The sequence below is a fragment of the Myxine glutinosa genome, chromosome 5, assembly GCF_964187855.1.
Source record: "Myxine glutinosa chromosome 5, kmMyxGlut1.1, whole genome shotgun sequence".
In the NCBI taxonomy this organism is placed as follows: Eukaryota; Metazoa; Chordata; class Myxini; order Myxiniformes; family Myxinidae; genus Myxine; species Myxine glutinosa.
This window is the reverse complement of record NC_136265.1, coordinates 160,936,123-160,957,434: the sequence shown is the minus strand read 5'-3', so window position 1 is coordinate 160,957,434 and position 21,312 is coordinate 160,936,123. Positions and strand designations below refer to the sequence as shown.

Sequence of the window (21,312 nt, the reverse complement as noted above, 5' to 3'; positions counted from 1 at the left end):
TATGCGAATAACATACACACACACACACACACAGACATACAAATAAATACACAGCGATCAAAACATAACCTTCCGCTTTTGCGAAGGTAAAAAAAAGAATCAATAGGGAAATATTCAAAGCACAAAGGAGGGAGAAGGAGAGGAGATAGTCAGGGGTTAGATGCTGTGGGTTAAATGTTGAATGCAGTGTTGAACAGGTGGTTGAACAGGATATATGTATATATATATATATATATATATACATATATATATATATGTATGTATATATATATATGTATGTATGTGTGTATGCACACACACACACACACACACACACACACACATCACCACTGAATATATTTTATTTTATTAAATTAATGAATACATTATACTCAGTGGGTGATCATTAATATATTCAGATTATATTAATGATCATCCTGGTGTTGGCTTAGCAGTTCGGGTGCAGGCTTGGGATCCTAGGATCCTGGGTTCGAATCCCGATCGATCGCTGAATTAACGCCAGGGGGGTTGACTCAGCCTGTCATCCTTCCGAGGTGGGCAAATTGAGTACCAGCTTGCTGGGATGAATGATCCCGGTGTGTACCCCGATTTAGAATAGGTACACCATATCCCTGCGCATCGTAAGAGGCGACTAAGGGTTGGCGTCAGGAAGGGTATCCGGCCATACAAACATTGCCTCAAACAGGGAACCATGAGGTCATTGGGCCCGCAAGGCTAACCCCCGCTCTAACGATCTTAATAATTAGGCTTTAATAGCCTTAAAACGATCATTCACTCATTTCATTCACTGAATATAAAAATAATCATCCAGTGAATATCACTAAGCAAGACCTTGATTTATGCAGATGACCCAAAAATCTACGGACCTGCCCAAAATATATTGTTACGGTTCTTCGCCGCCCCTCTTCCCCTTACCAAGGGGGGATTAATCCCCTTGTTCTTTCTGGGCTTGATGGAACCAAGACTTGAAACGTCCCTTCCGGGCAAACGCAAAGTAGGGTTTCGGCACCAACTCTCGCTTGTACCTAATTCCCTGCGCCGCCACGGAAGCGAAGAAGCAAGCCTCGCACGAGCCACGTGTGGTTTGGGTACGCCGAGCGGATTGAGTACCACGTGGTCCGTGCAGTTTAGTAGTGGAACCCGATTCGAGCGGTTCTATTCGTACCATGCTTAGCCAATGAGGAAACCACAGGAACGATCGAATGGAAAAAGGAAGAACACAGGTTTAATTATTCCCACACGTATATACAGTAATCGGGACGCAGATACACAGAGCAGCACTTCATCAGTCTTATCTTATCCCGCAGACTCGGGCCCGTCACACTCACACAGGGAATTGCAGATGGATTGATGTCCCAGCCAGACGCGTCGATGTGGTTGTCCAGGAACGGCCCCGTCCGGCTCTCCATGGTCCCAGCACGTCCCGCGAAGATGGCAGCAGGCGATGGAAGGAACCTCGTAGCGCGTCTCCCAAACAAACGCAGCCGATGAGGTGGAACGGCAAAGGCGGGACTCTCAGCGCGGCTGGCGATTACACAGCCGTTATCACTCGCGCGACTTAATGCACTGCACATGGATCTGCCTCCAACTCAACCGAGCGTCACTTATAATAGCGCGTATTCCAGTGTATGCGCGTCTTTCTTCACCCGCGTATCTCTCACAGTCCTTGGACGCTCTCAACTCCTGCTCGTCAACGATTCCTCCGGGTTGGTCAGTGCGCGCGAGTTCTCCCTGGGCAGCAGTCCTCTTGGGGGCAAGTCCTTTTACTGCTGCGAGTCGAGTCCTCTTGGGGGCTTTGTGCAACGCTTATATAGATACGCCCCCGAACCTGCTCGAACCCTCTCGAACCTTCTTACCACGCCCTGTGACGCAGCGCCGCCGCCACAACCTCTGAGCCCTGATTGGCGGCTCGTGCCGCATCCGAGTCATGTAGACTTACCGTCAGCTTCTCTGCCGCCCCTCATTCGGCTCCGCCCCGACCCTCCTAGGCCTGCTTCGTGTTAATTCACCCAAAATGAACCAAAGTCAGCGCAAAGGGGCATGAGGCTAGGGAGGCTGGAAAGTCGGTAGAAGTAGGGCCTATTCTCCTGACTCTACTCAACGCAGAACTAACATAGGAAAAGGACTAAGCTCACAAATACTAAGAAATAACTATACTATCGCGAGGCTACGTGTTGCTTGTGTGACTAACTATGAGGGGGAAATTTTAACCTTTATTATACTCACTGTACAAACTCAAAACCGCAACAATATCTTAACAGACTTGCTTCAAGTTGCAGATTAGTCGTCTGTATTGCAGCTCCTTTTTAATACTCACAAATGCAGAGTTCTCCATCTTGGAAACAGCAACAGTGGAGAGATGTATAAACTGAATAATCGAATGCTAGAACCAATGCAAGAAGGAACAGATTTTGGGATTATTATGGACAAAAGAATCTTCACTTTCGCAGGCATGTTTCCGCAGCTGTAAACTAGAATGGCACTCGGGAGAGAACATACAGTCACGTGAAAAAGTAAGAACTGAATTAATTGTCGTAAGAAATCAAGATCCACAACATTGTCCTAATGGTAGGTTTAATTCAGATTCGATCTCTGGCAACACCTGTAAGAAATAATCAAGCCTTGTATCAGGATTACATAATCATGGAGGTGTCAAGCAATTAGCAATCAATGCAAGCAAGCCTGGAACATCTAGATATATGCACCATTCGAGTATACACTGTCACACAGATTAAATGTCACAGGAATGATTCGGAGCGATGTTCGTCCGAGTTCTTATCGAAGCCTCTCAGTGGTTGGAGAAAGCATAACACCTGGGTTCAACTTTTTTTTCTTCTTTTTTTTTCTTTGTTTTTTGTATACTGAATCGAGGCTCGTGAAAGAGCTAACATTTACTTCACAAACAAATCGACCAGACAAACAAAATACACAAAAAGAGGGAGCGGAAGACAAGATGGGGAGAAAAGGGGAAGCACACAAACACAACATCCGAGAGCAGGGAGATGTGTGGAAGGGAGAGGGCCCGGGGGGAGGAGGCATGGGAAGGGGGGGGGAGGGAGAAGTATAAAGCACAAGGACACCAAGGACTTCCAGGACAGAAGTTGGTATTTCAAAAAGTGGAATTGGGGTGAAATTAGCGGGGGTAGAAAAGATCAAGGTTTTGGATGGGGGAAGATAAGAGATGGTGGTGAACAGCTGTTTTAAAGACTTGGAGGGTGGAGTGGGATTGAAGAGAGTGAGGGAGTTTGTTCCAGAGGCGGGAGAAAAGAGGAATGAAGGAGTGAAGGTGAGCAGAGAGTCTTGATTTTGGCAGTTTAACCAAAAGAGGGTTGCAGGCAGATCTTGTGTGACCTGTAGGAATATTTGCGGGACAGAGCCCAGAGAGAGCTGGGGGGGGCAAGGCCAGAGAGGAGTCGGTAGAAGATGGAAAGACCACCAACCTGCCTGCGGTGAGTGAGTGAGAGGCCCTTGGAGTTAGCTTCATCGCGGGAGATTCCAATGATTCTGAATGCTTTGGTTTCAACAGCGCGAAGGCGAGCTAGGTGAGATACAACTTAGATACAATTTCATTACACAGTCTCCTAAAACATGTACTTGGGTCCCCAACAGTGAAGGCTTTTAAGACTCTTCCCCCTCATGCAGAGACAGAAAGAGAGAGGAGAGAGAGAGAAAAGAAGGGAAATGGCAAAGGTGGAACATTATTGGGATTGGAGGGAGCAGATCAGGGGTCAGAATTCTGCCATATTTTAATACTTAATAAATTGTACGTGTGGTGCCTTGTGGAATTTTTAGCTCACTTGGAACGTAGTTCAGGGGAGCTTATGCGATGATGCGTCGTCAGTCAGTCAGTCAATCAATCAATCAATCAATCAGTCAGTCAGTCCCTAAACACGTCCAACGTCTTCTCCGAAACGGCTGATGGGATTGTGACCAAATTTGGCACAAATTATATTTGGTATGTTGCAACTCAAGTTTGTTCACGGCATGAAAAAAATTGGTGTCTAAAGGGGTCTACCGGGGGTCAAAATGGATCCAAGTTTGAACTTCCCCGCCCCCCCCCCCCCCTCCTCAAAATAGGAATTTGCTTTTTCCTCTGAAACTACACGCACTATTTCGATGAAACTTGACCACAACCTTCATCACCCGTAATGTACCAAAATTTTGTTCACGGCACTAAGAAAATTGAAGTCTATGGGAGTTTACGAGGGATCAAAGTGGGTCCAGGTTTGACCCCCCCAAAATAAGTATTTGGTTTATTCTCAGAAACTGCACATACAATTCTGATGAAACTTGGCAACGATGTTCTGTTCATCGCCCATGATTTACCAAAGTTTGTTCATGGCATAAAAAAAATTGGTACCGTTGTACTGTTTAAAATACTTTTATGCGGTGTAGTATACTGCCTTATTCTACCAGGTGAGTGCCCAGGGGTATTGCTCCTATTTATATTCAGAGTATAACGTGATCAGAATGTAATGTCGATGGTTGCACTGAAGTGCAAAAGGCATGATACGTGATTCCAATGAAAGGTGTACTCTTTTCATCATTTGAAAGTTGCATGTCTCGTTATTTTCTTCCAGGCACTGATAAAAGGATCTAAAAGTTGGAGTGTTAATATTATTTATTTATTTTCAAAATGAGTCATTCCACTGGCCTGCCCCCAAGTCCACTTTCACTTTATGACCAGTATTAATGCCATAATAATCCTGGTGTTGGCCTAATGGTTAAGGTGGCTTGCTTAAAATCTTAGGGTCTTGAGTTTGAGCACCTGCCGTACCGTTAAATAACACCAGGTGGGTTGACTCAGCCTATCATCCTTCCAAGGTCAGCAAAATGAGTACCAGCTTACTGGAAATTGGGGGCACTGCATCAGCGGCACAGCCGCACTCCCAGCATATACATCCAGCATCCACAGGCTGGAAATACCCACAGGAAATAATTATAATGCCATAATGAAGCAGATTAGGTTATGACTTAACGCTATTTTCTCACCATATATATACCTGCTCTGTTGTCCCATTGTTTGAAACAGATATGAAACTGGATGAGAAGATTAAAGCTGCATTCAGGTCGGCAAAGCGTAATCCTGACAGCAAAGGTTCAGCCATAGCTGTGATTGGAGACAATGCAGGGGACCTTGATCAGCTGTTGGTCAGCGGTTCCCGACAGATCCTCGAGGAGTGGATTGAGTTTGAAACTGCACCAAGTTCTTCTCTCAACCCTCTTATCGGTCTTCAGCAAGATGTTATCATTCTGAACCCTGAAAGTGAAGACCGCGTTAGGGGTCGAGTCAATTTTGATGGTCATCACTCTCATATCAAAGGTTAATTTTCAGAGTCTCGGTTTTCAAAGGTTAATCTCGGCATACTACAGCATCATAATTGTATTGATCTTCTGGAATGTGTTCAGGTTGTGTGTTGAACTGTGATCATGCCTTCGTGATTGTACTTTGGGTTTTCATTGTGCTGCCTGCAGATGGCGATGGGATCCCCATACCCCGACGAGTGCTTTTTCCTCCAGAGGAGGTGAGACTGAAGTGGCAGAAGATTAGCCGCATTGGGGCTGGTCTCCAAAACATGGGCAACACGTGTTTTTTAAATGCCACTCTTCAGTGCCTTACATATACACCTCCTCTGGTGAACTTCCTACTGTCAGGGCAACACAAGCATGATTGTGAGTTCCTCACTTTGCCTTCATCTTATTGATGTTATTGCACCTTGAGTTGTAGCAAATCTATCTTGCAATCATAACATGAAGCATTTTCATTTCCATAAAAAAATCTCTCCTTCCAAATTTGAGCAAACTCTCAATTGGTGTGTTGTTATGCAATTGAGCAAATTGACCTTCATATCCATCCTCGGGTCTTCAATCGTGTTGTATTTGTGTTTATGTTGCGTAGGTCAGCAGTTGTACTTCTGCGTTCTGTGCAAGATGCGAGAACACGTAAGCAAAGCTTTCTCATGTACCGAGCGTTCTTTCAAGCCACTGCCCTTCATTCGGTACCTCAAATGTAAGTGAATTGGATTTAAACAAGACTGAAAGTCTAACAGCGGCATAGCCGGGCTTGTTTGATACTTTAGTTGAAGAGGATAGTATGACCTGGGTGGGGATACCAGTTAGCAAATAATGTAAGTATTAAATTATTTTGAAGTACTCTTGAGTCTCTAAGCTGTCTGTCACCATGGAAGTGAAGAGATTGCATTGAGACACTGGATTATTCTACATGTTTCGACTCAACAATGAACTAACCATACACCGCTTCAATCCAGTACCTTTGCAGTCACAACAAAGCGATTGCAGTGTTACAATTATATTGACTATATTAATATTATCAACGTTATCATTATTACAAAAACGATACCATGGGTGCAAATGGAAACAGTGGGATGACAACAGATGGATGCATCGCATGACAAGGAGCTGATTTGTGTCTGGTTATTTCGTGGAGGTTTTTGCCAATGTCTTGGATTCTCTGTGCATGTTTACAGGTATTGCAAAACATTTTGTCCATGGTAAACAGGAAGATGCACATGAATTTCTCAGGCTTCTTCTCGACGCGATGCAAAACCGCTGTCTCCAGGGCCTCTCCAAGTGAGGGTTTTGTTATTTTCCAACGCGCTCTTACATTGTCTTTAACAACAAAAATTCACCACTTTCCACTCCTTACTCCTTCGCCCTCTACCTGCATCTCATTCCTCATCATCCATTTATTCCCATGAACCATCCATTACTAACGCTATACTGCCTCACTCATCGATGCAACTTGCTTTTTTATCCCCTCAATCAATTCCTGAAATCACTCTTCCCATCTGGTGTTATTTCAATAGTAGTGGTAAACTTTGTCGTGTTTTGACGCTTTGCATAGAGGCTTCAGTACTTGCAAAGATTAAATAATTTATTATCTTGGTGAGCTATTGCATTTTTTTTTCTTTACAGCCTCGATCGGTATTCCAAAACCACAACTGTGATGCATCAAATATTTGGAGGGTTCCTCCGTTCACGAGGTAAATCATTAAAATGAATAAAGGTTTGAACTAGAACGGCACTCGGTTGACTGCATACCTCTGCCGGGCTGAACAGTTTGTTTTGTATCCCACTAATAGGCCGGATCTGGATTCGGACCTGAACCAAAATCGAATCTGCTTGTTCTTGTCACCGAACCAACTCGTCCACCAAGTTTAGTCATAACTCGTCCATAACTTTTTTTAATGTCATGTTATATATCGCTTTTCGCCTGATCTCTCAATGGTGAAGAATCACTTAGAAATTAAATAATTATCGTATCCAAATCCATATTCAGATCTTTACCAAAATCAAATCGATTCATCCTTGTCACTCACCCAACCACCTAACCAACTCATCCCCCAAGTTTCGTCCAAATGCGTCCATAACTTTTTGAAATATTGTGCTATATATCGGTTTTAACCCTATCTCCCAATGGTGAAGAATGAATGAATCAATGGTGAAGAATCACTTCAGAAATTAAGTAATTATCACATCCGAATCCACATTGAGATCTTCACCAAAATCGAATCGATTTGTCCTTGTCACACACCCAACCTCTCCACCAAGTTTTGTCTGAATCCGTCCATAACTTTTTGAGATATCCTGCTATATATCATTTTTAGCCCGATCACTCAATTGTGAAGAATCACTTAAAAATTTCTCTGATCCAGATCCGGATTCAGATCTTCACCAAAATGGAATCAATTCTTCCTTGTAACATACCCGATCTATCCACCAAGTTTTGTCCGAATCAGTCCACAACTTTTTGAGACAACTTGCTCACAGACAAACAGACAGATAGGGGTGAAAACATAACCTCCGTCCACCTTCGGTGACGGAGGTAACGAGAGAGTTCGTAGAACACCTTACCCCGTGCAGTCTTGAAAAAAGACATGGGAAGGGTCTTCTCAACTCTTGCTTTGCCTTTCCGAGCACAATTTATATTTCCTAGCACGAACCACCATTTTGTCTGAACATCGATATTCCCCAACGCGAACAGTGCGAGCGGCAAATTTGATTGGTCAACATAGTGTAAAATGTTTTAATATTTTGCCCAAATACTGCCAAACTGGAGGTTTTTGGAAGTGCCAACAAGGCGATTTGTGTTGTACAGAGTTCAAGTACACAATTAAATTGAAATAAAGTAAAGGTTTTAAAGGCTGGAGAAGAAGACAAAACTAACCATTTTTTCGGAAGTTTCTGCCGTTGATGCACCGTCTTTTACACCACCTTAATTGACATGTTAAATTAGATCTTTGTGACTGTTTGTGTCCTTTATGACATCCTTAAAAACAGGAAGTTTCCTGTTTAGAAGGATTTTTGTCCCCCGTCGCACCGCGGAGCGAAAGGGGGACTATGGTTTTCCCCTCCGTCTGTGCGTCCGTAAGCGAAGGACCGAATTCTAATTTGGTGTGTGGGTGCAACCCACATCAAAATCCAAGATGGCCACCGCCATGTATGTCTGAACCATGTGAGCGGAATATCTTGAAAAATAAGCGAAGTACCAACTTCTAATCTGGTGTGTGGGTGTATCTAGGCATAAGGAAGAACGCTATTAAAAATTGGGTCGCCACGTCAAAATCCAAGATGGCCGCCTTGCGTCTTCCACTTTGTCAACTCATATCACTTCACCGACGGGGAACCTAGGCGTAACGCTTGTTTGATAGAAATTTGAACATACCAGGTTTGGTAATAACAATCAAATAACAATATACACAAGACAGCAATACCTGCAACATTGTCTACCAAGAAGTCTTAAGATAAATACCTCAATTTTCTGAACCATAAATCGAAATAACCCAATCCTGATCTGCTGACACAACTTGTAATAGTATATTTCCTTGGCCTTGTACAACTGTAACCAAACTCTGTGGTATAATGACTTTGGGTTTGCTCAGCAGTTCAATTCCAACCCCGATGAAGTCGTACTAAACATGCGACTTCTTTGCTTGACACTCAGAATTTGTAGGATAGAGCACGGACGATCCCTATACGTTCTAATCCATGGGATCCACCCCCACCCTCCCAAGTTCAGCGGTTGTGTTTGTCTGAAGTCCAGGTCCGGTGATTTCACATGTATTTGGCTGCATGTCTGTGTGTGATTTTTCTTTTGTTGTTGTTGTTGCATCTCCTTCCACAAAGACCAATTGGGCAAAAAGAGCGTTTGATGGCAATCATTTGTAAAGTGTGTTTTGGCTAATGGTAATGACTTTGTCCATTTACAGTACAAGTTGACATTGCACTGTATGAGATTTATGCTGTTTTATCACTCTATTAATTTCCTGTATTTTCCCTTCCAGTTAAATGCTTTACATGCAAAGGGGAGTCTGACACATTGCAGCCAATGATGGATATGATTCTTGACATTAAGGTGGGAATTTTGGTTTTCTTGAATAATGCTGTTAATAATAGGGGGGGAGTTACATTGTAACTACTTTGAAAGCTTTTGTAATACTATATAGGACCCCTTTAAAATTGGAGGGGAGGGAAGGGGGAGTGTCGGAATGGGTGGGAGGAGGGAGAGGCAGGGTGGGTGGAGGGATCCCATCTCCCATCTCTCTTCCCCACTCCCCACTTCAGGAAATGTCTGTCTTTCTGCTCTTCTTATCCCAATAGTACACTGTTAGTTCTGCATAATGCTGGTCAACTTGGTCTATATTAGAGGCAAACTAGGATATGATGCCCGATTCCATTAGTGCATTTATTTCATTTTTTAAATTGCAATAAGGCTGGGCCGTGGGTCCCAGGCCACTGACATGAATCCATTCCTCTGCTTATGCTCTGACCTGCCGCAGAATGCTCCAGATGTGGAAAAATCATTGCAGCAATTTGTGAGGCCTGACATCTTGCAGGGGGATAACTTGTATGCCTGTGAAAGGTGAGAGTGAAAAAATTTTTAGACAAATTCTAGGCTCATGGAAGACCGACCAAGATGATAGAGGGTATAAGGCCACACATTGACAGTTGTCTTACTGTTTGATTGTGTGTCATGGAAGGGGATGAATGAACTGTTGTGTTGTTCCTCTTTTAAAAAGGTTCCCATCGTCACCTCATGCTTTGTCACATAACATCTCTGCTGTTCTACTCTTACGGACACCCTCACCCCTTTCTCTTCTGCAATGCATCCCTCACATGCAATGTCCTTGTCCCCCTATGCCCCCTTTGTGAACCCGCTGCCCTTTGTCATTTATTCCTCCAATAGCCTAGATTTCTGTTTCTAGAAAAACGAAAGAGGAGAGAAAAGCAGAGATAAGGGAATGAGGCACAGCAACCATGTGTAGAAAATGGGGTCTGGCCTGAGGTGGTGGTATTCAAGTACTGACAAATTGAAGCCCTGGAGGGAAGAGTAGGATTGAACAGATTGAAGAAAGAGGCTTCACAAGGGAGAGAAAAGAGGAACAAAATAGTGGAGAAAGGAAGCGAACCTGCATGTTATACCACCAGGAAGAAGTTGATGGTGAATGCATGTGATCTGTAGGGAATGGGGAGGGACAGGGAGTTGAAATAGTAGAAGATAATAGAGAGGTGATGATCTTTATACGATGAGAAAGCAGCAGGCCCTGTGTCACATAACCAACCTTAAGGTTCTTTACTCCATCGATGTCTAAACTGAACGGTCGGTGAACTCCCGGAGTCATATCTGGGTACAATATAATAAACAATTTCTTTCGTATCAAATAGTCGGCTTTTAAGCGTCAACATCGCACTGTACCAATACACCAACTAACAGACACTTTTAAATATTTTGTGACACTCTGTTCTTCTGCTTCTTTGTGGAAGAAGCCAATAATGTTGAGAGCTTTGGATTCAACATTGTCCAGAGTAATATGTGACGCAGAGGTGCCTACCTATATGAGAGAGCAGTACTTCTGTGGCCAAAGGTCGTGTAGATCAAGGGCCGCTCAGATTTACCACGAAAACCCCTTCCTGTTCAGACTGGAGTTCCCCAAGGCAGTGTTCTGGGCCCTGTGCTTTTTCTGGTTTTCATCAATGATCTCTCCGACTCTCTGGAAAATCCTCTCTATCTTTTTGCTGATGACTCCACACTCTGCTGCTCCATTCCTCATCCCTCAGATCAGCAGTCTGCAGCCTCCTCGCTCTCTGCAGACCTGGACAAAATCACAGACTGGTCAAACAAGTGGAACATGTCTTTCAATCCTGACAAATCTCACACTCTCACTATGTCTCTCCGAAAAGACCGACTGGACAACCCTCCCATCTACTTTCTCAACAATCCTCTCCAAGAGGTTCTGTCACTCAAGCTTTTGGGTCTCACTATCTATCTGCCATGATCTTTCCTGGGAAAACCACATTTCCAAGCTGGCATCCAAAGCCAGTCGCCGACTGGGCATCCTCCGTTCTTGCAAAGTCCTTCCTTGGCACACCTGAGCTCCTCACCACATACAAGGCTTTCATCTGCAGCTCAATGGAATACTTCTCTCCCCTCTGGGCTGGTGCCCCTGCCACACACCTGACTCGGCTTCACGCTGTTGAAACCAAAGCTTTCAGAATCATTGGAATCTCCCGCGATGAAGCTGATTGTGAGGGCCTTTCACTCACTCACCGCAGGCAGGTAGGTGGTCTTTCTGTCTTCTACCGACTCCTATCTGGCCTAGCTCCCCCAGCTCTATCTGTGCTCTGTCCCCCAAATATTCCTATAGGTCACACACGATCTGCCGCCAACCCTCTTCTGGTGGAATTGCCAAAATCAAGACTCTCTGCTCACCTTCACTCTTTAATTCCTCTTTTCTCCCGCCTCTGGAACAATCTCCCTCACTCTCTTCAATCCCACTCCTCCCTCCAGGTCTTTAAAACAACTGTTCACCACCATCTCTTATCTTCCCCCATCCAAAACGTTGTTCTTTTCTACCCCCGTTAATTCACCCCAGATCCACTTTTTTGAAATACCGACTTCTTTCCTGGAAGTCCTAGCTGTGTCCATGTGTTTTTTTTAACCTCTCCCACCCTTCCCCCCCCCCCCCCCCTTTTTTGTGATTGTGATGTGTGATTTTTGTGATTGGCTCTTACACAAGCCTCGATCTTGTATACAAAAAAAAAAGTTTGCATGATGGAGGATTCCCAGTGTTTCTGGCTGTGGAGGCCAAACTTTGATTGTGTGTGGTCTGACAAGGACAGCTCATAGCTGATGATCTGGCCCAGAAATTTGAAGGAATGAACTTCTTTGTGTTTGACTGTGGACATATGCGAGTTTGTTTGATGATCCTTCCAGAGAGAGAGTGAGCATGCAAGATTTGCCTCGACCGAAAGAATTTTTTTCTTTTTTTTTTGTATACAGAGTCGAGGCTCGTGAAAGAGCTAACATTTATCAAAGAAACAAATCAAACAAACAAGCAAACAAAGTACAGTGAAACCTTGACTTACGAGTGCACCAACTTACGAGTTTTCCGAGATACGAGCCGTCGCTCGGTCGATTTTTTGCTTTGTGATGCGAGCCGAGATCTGAGTTACGAGCGAGCGAGCTTGGATATAAAACACGTAATCGTCGAAAAACATGAGCGAGGTGTGCGTGTTGTCGACTTGGCGAGGCAGTACGATCGTAGTACTTCTACGATATGTACGATTTTGAAGCAGAAGGAGTCGATAAAGGCTATAACGCCAGTCAAGGGCGTTAAGATTATTTCAAAGCTCCGGACCTCTGTCCATGAAGAGATGGAGAAGTTGTTGTTTGTGTGGTTGACGGAGAAGCAGCTCGCAGGAGATACCGTGACCGAAAGCATCATCTGTGAGAAGGCACGAGACATTTACGGGGATTTGGTGCAGCAGACGGCAGGAACATCAATGGACGAGGCATCGGAAGAGTCATTCAAAGCCAGTCGGGGATGGTTTGATAATTTTAAGAAGAGGACCGGCATTCACTCCGTCGTCAGGCATGGTGAGGCAGCAAGCTCGGATGTGAAGGCAGCTGAAGATTTTATTATAACTTTTGCCGAACTGATAGAAGCCGAAGGATACATCCCCCAGCAAATCTTCAACTGTGACGAGACAGGGCTCTTCTGGAAAAAGATGCCGAGGAGGACGTATATAACGGCAGAGGAGAAGAGCATGCCAGGCCACAACTTGTTCAGAGTGCCGGCGATAGCTCGCCTTCTCTTTGTGGAAGACACGGTGAGATCCTTAACATCCAACAACTAATGGGACGCAAACGGGGCGCCCAGTTTAGCGGTACACACATTGATGAATCACCCTGCCTGTGAAACACCGACATGACAGGTTATAGCTGGGTCGGGATTCAAACCCAGGCTGGACAGTTTAGAGTCAAGTGTGCGTACCTCCAGTCCAGGCCATCCTGCCAACTTGTATGCTGCATACAGGTGAAATATAAAGCGCGAGATATTTATATATATATATTTAAAAAAAAATTGGTGTGGTTTTTGGGGGGCTGGAACGGATTAATAGCATTTCAATTCATTTTAATGGGGAAATTTAATTTGAGAAACGAGCAAATTGAGTTACGAGCTCGGTCACAGAACGAATTAAACTCGTAAGTCAAGGTTTCACTGTATATAAAAAGGGGAGCGGTCGACAAGATGGGGAGAGAAGGGGAGGAAGCACACAAACACAACATTTGAGAGCAGGGACATCGGGAGATGTGTGGGAGGGAGAGGGCCCGGGGGGAGGCAGGATAGGTATAAAACGCAAGGACACCAAGGACTTCCAGGAAAGAAGACAAAAGTCACCTCAAAAAAGTGGATTTGGGGTGAAATTAGCGGGGGTAGAAAAGATCAAGGTTTTGGATTGGGAAAGATAAGAGATGGTGGTGAACAGCCGTTTTAAAGACCTGGAGGAAGGAGTGGGATTGAAGAGAGTGAGGGAGTTTGTTCCAGAGGCGGGATAAAAGAGGAATGAAGGAGTGAAGGTGAGCAGAGAGTCTTGATTTTGGCAGTTTAACCATAAGAGGGTTGCAGGCAGATCTTGTGCGACCTGTAGGAATATTTGAGGGACAGAGCCCAGAGAGAGCTGGGGGAGCAAGGCCGGAGAACAGTCGGTAGAAGACGGAAAGACCACCAACCTGCCTGCGGTGAGTAAGTGAAAGGCCCTCGGAGATAGCGTCATCGCGGGAGATTCTAATGATTCTGAACGCTTTGGTTTCAACAGCGTGAAGACGAGCTAGGTGTGAGGCAGGAGCACCAGCCCAGAGGGGAGAGCAGTATTCCATTGAGCTGCGGATGAAAGCCTTGTATGTGGTGAGGAGCTCAGGTGTGCCAAGGAAGGACTTCGCATGACGGAGGATGCCCAATCGGCGACTGGCTTTGGAGGCCAGCTTTGAAATGTGGTTTTCCCAGGAAAGATCATGGCAGATAGTGAGACCCAAAAGCTTGAGTGACAGAACTTCTTGGAGAGGATTATTCAGAAAGTGGATGGGAGGGTTGTCCAGTCGGTCTTTTCGGGGAGACATCGTAAGAGTGTGAGATTTGTCAGGATTGAAAGACATGTTCCACTTGTTTGCCCAGTCTGTGATTTTGTCCAGGTCTGCAGAGAGTGAGGAGGCTGCAGACTGCCGATCTGAGGGATGAGGAATGGAGCGGCAGAGAGTGGAGTCATCAGCAAAGAGATAGAGAGGATTTTCAAGAGAGTCAGAGAGATCATTGATGAAGACCAGAAAAAGCAGAGGGCCCAGAACACTGCCTTGGGGAACTTCAGCCTGAACTTTCTCCTTGTTTGACCATACATCTGAGTTTTTACAATGGTCGCGATTGTGGGTCAATTTTTGGGTTCAAGGCTTAATTATTAATGACTGGAAACTTATTTGAGAGCCATTTGTCATGAAAGTGAATTGACATGTTTGATGTCTTCGCGTTTTTATTTTTGTTGTTGTCCCTATAACCCCCCTAACTGATTTGATGAAAAAAAAAACGTTTCCAAACTTGATCTTGTTTGTTGAGCTTATTATCATTTTCAGATGCAAGCGGAAGATGACCGCAACAAAAACCCTGACTGTTCATCGTGCACCCAACATTCTCACTCTCACACTCAAGCGTTTCTGCAGCTCCAAAATAGCAAAGATCTCAAAGGTACTTTTGTTCATCTTGATGCTTGTCGTACTAGACCTGTCTTTACATGACATTAAATGAGAGTTGGTCCCGAATGATTCCAGGTTTGCTGACCATGTGATCAGTTTACGCTTGTGAAATGATTGATAAGGCTGGTTACAAGCAGACATTGTTAAATCTCATTGGGATTGAAATCGTGTTTGAATTTTTGACTTCCGTTTTGCCTGTATGACATGGACCTCTTCAATTACAGAACATTCGGTTTGCTGAAATGTTGAATCTGCGTCCGTACATGTCTCAGCCACGTGGTCCGGCCATCTTTTACCATCTATATGCCATCCTTGTTCATGAAGGTCCCAGTTGCCGTGGCGGACATTACTGTAGCTATGTTAAGGTGAGTGATCCATTTGGCCAAGTTTCTGCTGTGTGTGAGCTCTTTGTTTCCAATTGGTACCGCCAGGCCAAGGGGAGCATTTTCTGCCAATTACATGTCAGAAAATAGTCATTTTTAGTTTATTTCTCTGAAATACCCTCATAGAATAGGTCCCGGTATCTGGCCATCCATATGGACGGCTACCCATATGTCTGTCAGTCCGTCCGAACATACATATGTACATCTGTACATATGTACTCCGTTAACATTTGACTAAAACATCTCACAAACTACCCGACTGATTATGGACCAAATTTGGTATGATTCATCAGGACAGCATGATCTCATGGGGTTATGCTCCCCATCAGGATGCACCCCCTATAAAGGGGTTTAAAGGGTGGTTTTGCCCCAAATATTGGTACAGTATTTCATTCAAAAATCTTCTTCTCAGAAACCACCAGACAGATCCAGACCAAACTCACCAGGAAGCATCGGAACCATGCCCTAACCTTAAGTTGTGCTCCCCATGCCCGTACCTCCCCTGGAAAGGGGGCCACCGGCTCCCTCCCCTATTCCCTCATATTCACTAAAACATATTTTCCTCACAAACTCCATGACCGATACGGACCAAATTTGGTACGATACATCAGAACATTGAGGTCTCGTGGGGTTATGCTCCCCATCTGGATCCGCTCCCTACTGAAGCGGCTGAAAAGAGTGGTTTCACCTCAAATTCAGGTAATGTACTTTAAAATCTTCTCAGAAACCATGGGGAAAAAGCCCTCAGTCCCCTTTGGGGCTATTTTTTTTTTTTTAATTGTACTCTTTCAATGTAGTACATTATTGATATTTAGTGTTTTATTATTTGTTTAGTTAATATATGTACAGTACAGCATTCATTATGAAGTTTATATTAAACAAAAAACGTGTTCGCCTGTACTTGTGTTGGCAAGATGGAAAGTTCCCCGATTTTTAGTATTACATACGTATATTCCAGACTTCTCGAACGCAAATTTTGCCGAATGCGAGGTTTTCAGGGACATATCTCCCGCGTTGGACAAAGGTTGACCATGCATGTAGATCTTAGTGACCGTTAAATTTGTTGTCCAGTCGTCTCGTTTCGCTCTTTCCTGTTGAAAATCTCATTTTGGCTTTCAAATCAGACTGAGACGCAGTCGACCGGGCAAAACCCTGAAAAAGACTTTTGATGGCAATTTTTATGTTGTCAACCATGTTGTCATGGTCCAAGGTTTCAGATTGACCTGCTTGACATCGTGGCATTTGACCTTCATGGTCCTTCATGGTCAAATATTAAGTTTTTTCAAAAATGGCCTGTCTGTATGCTTTCAAAAACCAAAGAGACAGAGACAAAATACTTGCCATTTCATGAATTGTGTTGTTGTTAAGATCAAACATAATAGGAAATTGTGAAGAAAATTCAGAAGAAAAATGCAAATATCTCTGAAAGCATTTAACTCGCAAAATACTCACCAACTGATTGGTCTGAAGGTTTGTGTTCATGTCACCTGGGTCGATCTGAAGCCTTGGCAATTGTGATACTTTGTCAACTTCAGGTCAACCGGGTCGATAACTTTTAACAAAAAATGGCATCAAAACTATTTCTAAGCATATTTCTAGAGGTCGGAATCTCATCTCAGAATGGTATGCGGCTATATATATATATATATATATATATATATATATATATATATATATATATATATATATAATATACATACATACACAGCATCATTGTCCAGAGGTCGGCAGGTCGACTGCAAATTCGTATATCCCGCATCCTAAGCCAAACTGACTTAACCGCACAAAAGTAATCATTCAAGGTCAGTACACCTTTTGTGTTAATGGCAGTTCTGAACAAAATATTTGAAGTTCATTCTTATCTTTGTTCAGTGGGAGATGATTGGCATTCTAAATGGGAATCTGAACTTTGGATCCTTTTTTTATCAAATGTCCTAGCATGTGTTGTAGCTTGATTTACTTCTCAGGGGTTCATATGTGGTCGGACTTTGAGCTGCGTAATTGTCAAGCTGTGCCAGTTTGGTGAGGCTCCAACGTGAAACCGATGAATTGTTCTTTAATGCTGTGTTTTTGTAATAACAATGCTGGCCATTCTGTGTACTTCCTTGCAGGCCAGCAACGGGATGTGGTATGGAATGAACGATTCGTGGGTCTGTCAGACTGGAATTGGCAAAGTCCTGGGCCAGCAGGCATATGTTTTATTTTACATCAGGTCTGTCCTACTCACCAATATTTCCAGCAGACTTTGTGTTGTAACCTTTTGCCTACTATTTGATTATTACAGGAAATCCATATATGCAAACCTTTATGAATGAAAGTTGGAAATGAAATATTTTCAAAAGGAATTTTAGAATCCTTGTATTTATTTGTTTATTTTTGTATACATGGGTGAGGCTTGTAGGAAAGCTAGAGCAGAGTGGAATGGAATAAAATGAATAAGGGGAAACTCCAACAACTGAGTAGAAGTGAACATCTTGCAGGGACGGTCAGGGAGTGAAGGAAGCAAAGAGGGATAGGACATGGGGTGGAGAGACATGGAATTGGGGGAGCCCTGGAGCAGATGTAGGCAAACCTGCGTGTGACGATGACATAAGGGTTGGATTTAGGGATTCCAAGGAAATAGAGACAAAGACAGACATCAGGATTGTGATGGCAATAGTGATTAGAACTAGTGAAGAAACTAGCGAATTTCCCGACCTATAGTGAAGAACCCGTCCTTATGGACGGGATATTTCCACCAGAATTGCGGATGGGATAATTCTCCCAGAATGGCATGCTTGTAATACTCTCTCCTACCAGGCAGCACTATATGATACACATTTACATAGAGAAGATTGAATGTGAACAAAACAACAATTTGCACTATGATGTGAAATTTTGGTTAGAGTAATGAGATATATGGGCCGGCAGGATAGCGCAGAGGTTGCGTGCTTGCCTTTTGCGCTGTCTAGTTTGACTTAGATGCCTAACTCGATAAATTGTCATCCTAATGCTTTTCGGTCAGGAGCCTTGTGTCAATGACTCGGTCGTCCTTTGAAGGGATGTTCGTGGAACTGCAATTTCATTTTTTGGTGTTCTTTGGTTTCATGTTTCCATTAGATATTCATGATAGCGAAGCAAAGTTGATTTATGGGATTTTTGCATTTGTTGTATAGTACTTTCCTCCCCTCATTTTTCCTTTTGACATATGCAGAGACTCGAGCAGTAAAAAGGCAGCAGATCCATGTGGCACCAAACCAGTGTTGCAGCCCTCAGCCACCACCACTCACGCTTCTCCATTCAACGCTGTGGCCTCCCAAGTGTCGAAGGCTGGAATTGTGCCACTGTCTAACCCCATTGCAAGCCCCAAGCCAACCAAGTCTTCAGCACTCACTATACCGGACATCCAGGCAGTCTTGCCTTTAGAAACGAAGCCTACAAGTGGCAAGGAAGTCCCAGTCATGGTTCACAAGCCCGAGGGAAAGGAGCATGTTTCACAAGTCTTGAACAATGGCAGAGACTGTGGTTACCGGACGTCCTGCAATTCAACAAAAGGCACTCAGTTGGCCACCTTGAATAACTGCTCAACACTGCCTCACCCAAAAATGGTAGCCCAATGTTGAAAATGCATGATTACCAATGTTGTGTTATTTACTGTTTATATTGCACCTGAAAGGCAGAAGATATGACTATATATCTTCATGAATGTCATCCATCGCAAAATCGTTCCTCAACCACTTTCCTGGTCATTGACCTTTGATTTTTCATTTAATTTTTTTTTTTTTCCAGATTCGGTCAAATACCGCGCCGGGCTGGAATGTGGAGCAGTATCGGGCAGATCGTATAGCTACAGTGGATTGTGTTGAGTGGCATGTGTGCCGTCCTGTCCGAAATCCAAAGTGGTATGTCTGACTGACCGAATAAATATTGAGTTTCCTAAAACATTTGTGGACATTTATGTATTTATTTACTGCATAATTTGTAAGTAGTTGATTAAAATTTTGAAAGCCATAGTTTCAATAAAGTAAGCAAATTTATGCTTCAACTGTCGGTATTAAATGAAATTTGTGAATTGTGTTTGGCGATTGGTAATATAAATATCTTCAGTGGGTATACTGCCAACAATGATGATAAAGAAGAACAAAAAAGTGATCATTTTTGTTTCACCCATTTATTTGAACATCATCCGGCCTGGAATGTTCGGTTTACATGACGCAGTGTTTTGTAACTCATGTCTGTTGTCGCGTAAGTTCCTGCTGTTTATACGCTTTTTCACAAGTTTTCTGCACCCTCCCTTTGATCTCCCGTCGTATGTTTTATCGACAGCAAGGACTCGAGGTATCCAAGGAAGATTGATTGGGAGTTTTTGTCTCCATGTCGACCTTCTGGCGTTTCCTCAGCAATCCAGTCCAGGCAGAAGAGCTGTGCTTTGCCTGAAAGTGCGAAGTGGGAAATCACCAGGATTATTGAGAGAAAGAAGGCGAAAAGGCAGAATGCAATAAAATTGTGTTGCACAGATACAAATATTCTTAATGGAAAAGAAGAGAAGCAAGCGAACTGCAATGAGCGTCAATGGGAGATTACATTTGATAGCAACACGAGGCAAAAAGCAAATGAAATATGGAAAGAGAAAGAATTAAAGAATACAGGCAGACAGTGGTGCAAACGTGCGCGGATTTTGAGTCCAAACTTGGCTCAGACCGGGAGAGCCATTTTCCAAGAGCAATGGCAAGTCACGCGAGATGCACATTTTGCTCGTGAAGCTACCATGAGTCAGACATTTACAAAGGAAGTGTTTCATGATCGTGAGAAAACACGCAAAAAGACTACCCTTTTGACGAGTGAAGAGCATGCAGAGAAAAGCGTTCCGATAAGCTGTTTGACGGATGGTGATACAGAACTGGTTGAGGTGAAAGCGAATGGTGAAATCTTCCCAAATAACAGAGCTGAGAGGTATTGCTATACATGCTTCACATCCGGGATTGATCGACGCTTTAGTTATTTATTTCTTTTTTTCCCTATGGACTAAGATTGTTTTGATCAAATCTTATCTTTATCGAACAGCATCGACATGAGTGAGCCGTTGCAAGATCCATCATCAAGGGAGCATCTGAAGATCAGGCAGAAGAAAGCACGGAATGATATATGGAGAGACAGTAGTTTGACGGAAAACTCCAATGGTGCCGCAGGACGTGGAGATGTCTCTAGCGACTTGCTGTAAGTCCCACTTCTGACTCGACCAGTTTGTGCAATCAAATGGTACATTAGTGTCATGCTTCTTCTTCTTTTCTTCTTCTTCTTTCATATGCAGCACATGGCTGCAGCTAGTATAACTTGCTATGGGCACAACTGTACTGCTGATGCAGTGCACCCTGTAGGTTCGGTCACAAATTTCGAATTTGTTTAGGGTGCAGCGATAGCTCACCTACTCTTCACATAGGACATCGTGGGATCTTTAAGGTCCACGAATTAATGTCAGCAGACAGGCTATCCAGTTAAACGTCCTTCCGATGCATGGCACACATATTGATGCCTTGGCCTGCATACGAAATACCAGGATGACATTTTATAGCTGGGTCTGGATTGAAACCCACTCACAGCTTAGAGGTGAGTGTGCATACTTCTTGGAGTCTAGGCTATCCTGCCAGGCCCTAAGTCGTGCTGTGGGATACTTGGAAGCCGATGATGGATTGGCTCGGTCTTCCCACTTCAATGTTCTGCAAGCAATGCTAAGCTGAAGCTGTTTAAACACTGAAACTGATCGTGCTACGTGTATGCATATACAGTCTAAGACAGAGGTTTCATTTGTGGAGGTGTCATACCTATGATTGTTTGTTATGCCTCTGCCCCCCGAAGGTGGCATGAGGCATTATGTTTTCGGGTTGTCCATCCGGACGGGCTAAA

The 21,312-nt window shown here is 43.8% G+C and overlaps 1 protein-coding gene across 2 annotated transcripts in view; it reads left to right on the top strand.

The window, feature by feature from the left end:
- The window catches only part of LOC137426852 (ubiquitin carboxyl-terminal hydrolase 36), a 50,988-nt gene that overhangs the window by 17,928 nt on the left and 11,748 nt on the right, over window positions 1-21,312 (top strand). For both annotated transcript variants that reach the window (XR_013623608.1, XM_068115810.2), the window contains exons 2-15: window positions 5,033-5,323; window positions 5,476-5,673; window positions 5,900-6,010; window positions 6,489-6,591; window positions 6,937-7,004; window positions 9,306-9,376; window positions 9,801-9,883; window positions 14,927-15,038; window positions 15,271-15,411; window positions 17,541-17,641; window positions 18,623-19,016; window positions 19,198-19,310; window positions 19,735-20,361; window positions 20,473-20,625. Coding sequence is in view for 1 of the 2 variants with exons in the window: in XM_068115810.2 (XP_067971911.2) it covers window positions 5,035-5,323; window positions 5,476-5,673; window positions 5,900-6,010; window positions 6,489-6,591; window positions 6,937-7,004; window positions 9,306-9,376; window positions 9,801-9,883; window positions 14,927-15,038; window positions 15,271-15,411; window positions 17,541-17,641; window positions 18,623-19,016; window positions 19,198-19,310; window positions 19,735-20,361; window positions 20,473-20,625 (2,564 nt within the window). In the remaining variant the exon portion in view is untranslated. The remainder of the gene's footprint in view (window positions 1-5,032; window positions 5,324-5,475; window positions 5,674-5,899; window positions 6,011-6,488; window positions 6,592-6,936; window positions 7,005-9,305; window positions 9,377-9,800; window positions 9,884-14,926; window positions 15,039-15,270; window positions 15,412-17,540; window positions 17,642-18,622; window positions 19,017-19,197; window positions 19,311-19,734; window positions 20,362-20,472; window positions 20,626-21,312) is intronic.